General features: G+C 44.3%; 1 protein-coding gene across 1 annotated transcript; it reads left to right on the top strand.

Moving 5' to 3' along the window:
* The first annotated feature begins 2,807 nt into the window (after positions 1–2,807).
* LOC140730135 (Y-box-binding protein 1-like) lies at positions 2,808–3,888 on the top strand. The gene has a single exon (XM_073050268.1). The coding sequence runs from the start codon at positions 3,106–3,108 to the stop codon at positions 3,886–3,888; it is 783 nt and encodes a 260-aa protein (XP_072906369.1). The 5' UTR covers positions 2,808–3,105.
* Positions 3,889–4,756: the final 868 nt, after the last annotated feature.

Below are 4,756 nucleotides of genomic sequence, written 5' to 3'. Positions count from 1 at the left end.
GCTCCAGTCTCCAGCGTTTTTATTAATGATATTGATGTGTAAAATGGCCACATACACAACAAATTGGCGCGAGGTTAATGAACCTGCATCGTATTGGAACGCCGTGTTTCAATTGATAATGGCACTCAGAAGAGGCAGAGTGAGGCCGCGAGTCTGGAAGAGAAGCGGGAGTTCAGCCGGAGTCAGGAACGTCGGGAGACCGAAAGACACAGTCAGATCCGCAGCGTGTCCAGGCGAGACCAGCCGGCGCTGACTTCAGGGGCCGAAGGTCCGCCTGCCCCAGAAGGGAGATAAAAAGAAGGAGCAACACACGCATCTAGCCAGAGTACGCTCGCGACGCTAGCAAAAGAAAAGGTCACGTGAGTCAAAAAAGAAAATAAGGGACCAGGGCTAAATTAACAAGAGACCGAGGCTAAATTCACATAACAAGGATAAATTAATATAACAAGGATGGAACCATTACAGCATTTGATAGTGACATTGAAGATTGGACAACTTATATTGAAAGAATAGAGTTATATTGTAATGCTAACAATGTTAATGAAGAAAAGAAAGCCAGTGTCTTACTTAGGCTATGTCCACAGTAGACCGGATAATTTTGAAAACGCCGGTTTCGCGTAAAAACGATAGGCATCCACACCAAGCGTTTTTGAAAATACTTCTGTCCACAGTAAAATGGTATTTGGGCGAATCTCCTCCTACTGGGCATGCGCAGGATGCATCTACAGAAAACAAGCGACATGTTTGGTGTCGAATCTCACTGTGAAAGTGCACGTTTGTGTAGTTACAGACTAGAAAAACTTAAAAGAAAATTGCCAAACAACGGACAGCTGTTGGCTTTTGCACAGGAGGACTTAAAACTAAAAAAATTACTGGAGCGTATGGAAGCAACCGACAGGGAGTTCACGGACAGTATGATCCAGCTGACGATGAGCATTGAAAAACTGACTAACTCTGTTGCATTAATAAAGCACCTTGTTAGATGTATAAAACATGTCTGCATCAGTATTATTTTGTATTTCCATACAATGTTAGAGTAGGCTGTTACACATCTATTGTCAGAGAAGTACTTGTATAAATAGGTAAACCACCTTCATACAAGCAAGGACAGAAAACAGGGCAAAGTGAGTATACTTATTTATCCAGTAAGTTATGGGTCAAATTATTGGTGAGTACATTTCTAACTATTGCCTTCAGTCTTATTGCCGTCTGTTCTGAAATTGTTAGGTTGTGTGGGGGCTGCATTCAAGAAAACAATGAAATGCCGCGCTGCTGCCACCAACTGTTCTGGCACGTCATGACAGTGTTTTTAGAAATCTCCAGTTACCCCATCCACACTACTCTGCCCAATTGGCGTTTTCAAATTTACACACTCTGGAGGGCGTTTTAGAAAAGCTCCATTTTCGGGGGAGGAAATCGCCATTTCAGGGTGGACGGAGGGTCAAAACAAAGAGAAAAAGCTTTGGTTACGGATTTATCCAGACTACCGAGGACAAGGCCTTAGTGTAACAGGCGCGAAAACATACGGCCTGCTACGGAGCTTGTTAACCCCTGAAAAGCCAGCTGACAAAACATTCAAGCAAATAGTAGACACTCTCCAACAGCATTTAAACCCCAAACCACTGGTCATTGCCGAAAGATTTAAATTCCATAAACGGAATCAGAGCAAAGATGAAAGCAAAGATATTGTGCTCAATTGCGCAAATTATCAGAACATTGTCAATTTGGAGCTGGTTTATCAGACGCATTGAGGGAGAGGTTAGTATGTGGCATGTACTGTGAAACCACACAGAAGAAGCTCCTGTGTGAAAAAGACCTTACATTCAAGAAAGCGCTAAACATCTCAATATCATTAGAAACAACTGCACAAGGTGCTTCACAGATACAACAAAAATCTCTGGAATATGCTACGAATACAATGTCACTGAGCAGGAATGAAGGAAAGAAATGTTACTGTTGTGGGAACATGCTGAACAGAAATGAAGGAAAGAAATGTTACCATTGTGGGAATATGACCCTGAGGACTGTTGGTTTATAGACGAGGAATGCAGGAACTGTGGCAAACAGGGCCATGCTGGTAGAATATGCAAAGCTAGTAAACAGCAGGAAAAGGGCAAAATACAGAGAAACAAGAAACTGCAGGAAGGAAAATACAAGAGGGTACACAAAATGAAAGGCGGCAGTTCTGATGAAAATGACTCAGATGAAAGTGAATTGTCTGTCTGCAACTTCACAGCGTGAAGGAGACAGATGATCGAAGAGTAATAAGGATCACTCCACAGGTGGCAGGCATGAGTTTGAAAATGGAGTTGGACATAGGCTCAACAGTGATCTCTGTACACAACTACAAACGATTGTTTTCTCACATACCTCTGAAACGAACTAAACTACTGCTAAAGACTTACACAGGACAGAAAGTGTGTCATAAAGGTAAAATTAAAGTGACAGTGACCTACAGAGACAAAACACAGCAGCTAAACTTCTAGGTACTGAAAAATGGAGGACCACCATTACAGGGACGTGAATGGCTCAGGAAAATCCAGTTAGATTGGCACACCATCAAGGCACTAGATGTGTCAACAAAGGAGGGCAGCTCAGCGGGGAAGATGTCCGCAGCTCTCCTCTTACCCATTGTCAACTATTACGACGATGAGGAGGAGCTAGGCAGCGTCGACACGGAGACATATTGATGCATCATCAATAACTCTCGGAGACAGGAGGTGAACAATAGGCTTTTATTAGCAGCAAAAGGGAGCATGGCATCTCGGAGACTGAGGGAGGAGCAGTGCCTCCAATCGCCTTTATACAGGGGTCTGTGGGAGGAGCCACAGGAGCAGTCAGCAGAGGGGTGTGTCCAGACAGGTATACATAGTTTACCACACATGTATTGCCAATAAGCAGGATGATGAAGACTACCTGGAAGTAAAAGAGCAGATGTACCAGGAGAAATTGACATCTCTCAAAAGACTGCTACAGCAGTTACAGGGAGGCACTTTGCAGGAGTATCAGAAAAGGATGAAGAAACTAGATCAACAATACAAGCAAGGAATATGAAATGTAGAGCTTTTTCTGCAACTGGAGACAGAAAAAGTGGAAAGGAATTATATGAGAGAGAAGGAAGAAGCGGAGAGAGCAGCAGAGCCCCCACCTCAGACCGGCCTGAGCTGTAACCACCTCACGCAGCCCATCAACACCGTGAGCGAGGCCGAGACGGAGCAGCAATCCGAACAGCAGCAACAGCCAGACAAACCCAAATCCCCCGGGGAGAGGAAAGTCATCACAGCAAAGGTTCTTGGAACAGTGAAGTGGTTTAATGTACAAAATAGATATGGATTCATCAACAGGAATGATACAAAGGAAGATGTGGTTGTACATCAGACTGCTATAAAAAAGAGTAACGCACGGAAATACCTCCGCGGTGTTGGAGACAGTGAAACTGTGGAGTTCAACATAGTGGAAGGTGAGTATGGTGCCGAAGCAGCAAACATAACTGGTCCCGGAGGAGTTCCAGCCCAAGGAAGCCGATATCTCACGGACAGACATGGTTATCGTTGCTGCAACCCTCGCCACCGAGGTCCACCACATAATTACCAACAGAACATTGAAGGTGGAGAGAAAGGAGATGGAGCAGAGACAGCAACAGATGGAGAAAACCAAGATGATCAAAATCAGCAACACCGCCCTCCTTACAGAAGACACCGTTACCCACCTTACTTTGTTCGTCTTCACTATGGTCGCCGCCCACAATATAGCGACCAGCCTCAGGGAGAAATTATTGAGGGTGGTGAAACTAATGAAAACCAGGTTGCTGGGGAAGAAGGTAAACTTAACAGAGGACAAAATCAATTCCATTCAAACAGAATAGCTTTCACACAAAGTAAATCTTGAATAAATTTTTTCCTCCATTGAGAATCATACACTTAATCCTTTGCGGGGAAGTTTTTTTTGCACGTACATATTTTGAATCCTCAGCCAATGTGTCTTGTTTTTAGACAATAGACAATAGACAGTAGGTGCAGGAGTAGGCAATTCGGCCCTTCTAGCCAGCACCTCATTCCTGCCCTCTCCCCATATCCCTTGACCCCGCTATCTATAAGAGCTCTATCTAACTCTCTCTTGAGTGCATCCAGAGACTTGGCCTCCACTGCCTTCTGGGGCAGAGCATTCCACATATCCACCACACTCTGGTTGAAAAAGTTTTTCTGCATCTCTGTTCTAAATGGCCTACCCCTTATTCTTAAACTGTGGCCTCTAGTTCTGGACTCACCCATCAGCGGGAACATGCTTCCTGCCTTCATTGTGTCCAATCCCTTAATAATCTTGTATGTTTCAATCAGATCCCCTCTCATCCTTCTAAATTCCAGTGTATACAAGCCCAGTCACTCCAATCTTTCAACATATGACAGTCCCGCCATTCTGGGAATTAATCTTGTGAACCTACCCTGCACTCCCTCAATAACAAGAATGTCCTTCCTAAATTTGGAGACCAAAACTGCACACAATACTCCAGGTGGGGTCTCACCAGGGCCCTGTACAGCTGCAGAAGGACCTCTTTACTCCTATACTCAATTCCTCTTGTTATAAAAGCCAGCATGCCATTAGCTTTCTTCACTGCCTGCTGTACCTGCAAGCTTGCTTTCATTGACTGATAGACAAGAACACCTAGATCTCGTTGTACTTCCCCTTTTCCTAACTTGACTCCATTTAGATAGTAATCTGCCTTCCTGTTCTTGCCACCAAAGTGGATAACCTCACA

Source organism: Hemitrygon akajei, chromosome 7 (assembly GCF_048418815.1).
Source record: "Hemitrygon akajei chromosome 7, sHemAka1.3, whole genome shotgun sequence".
In the NCBI taxonomy this organism is placed as follows: Eukaryota; Metazoa; Chordata; class Chondrichthyes; order Myliobatiformes; family Dasyatidae; genus Hemitrygon; species Hemitrygon akajei.
Note: the sequence above shows the minus strand (reverse complement) of the source record. Positions and strands in the feature narration are given on the sequence as shown.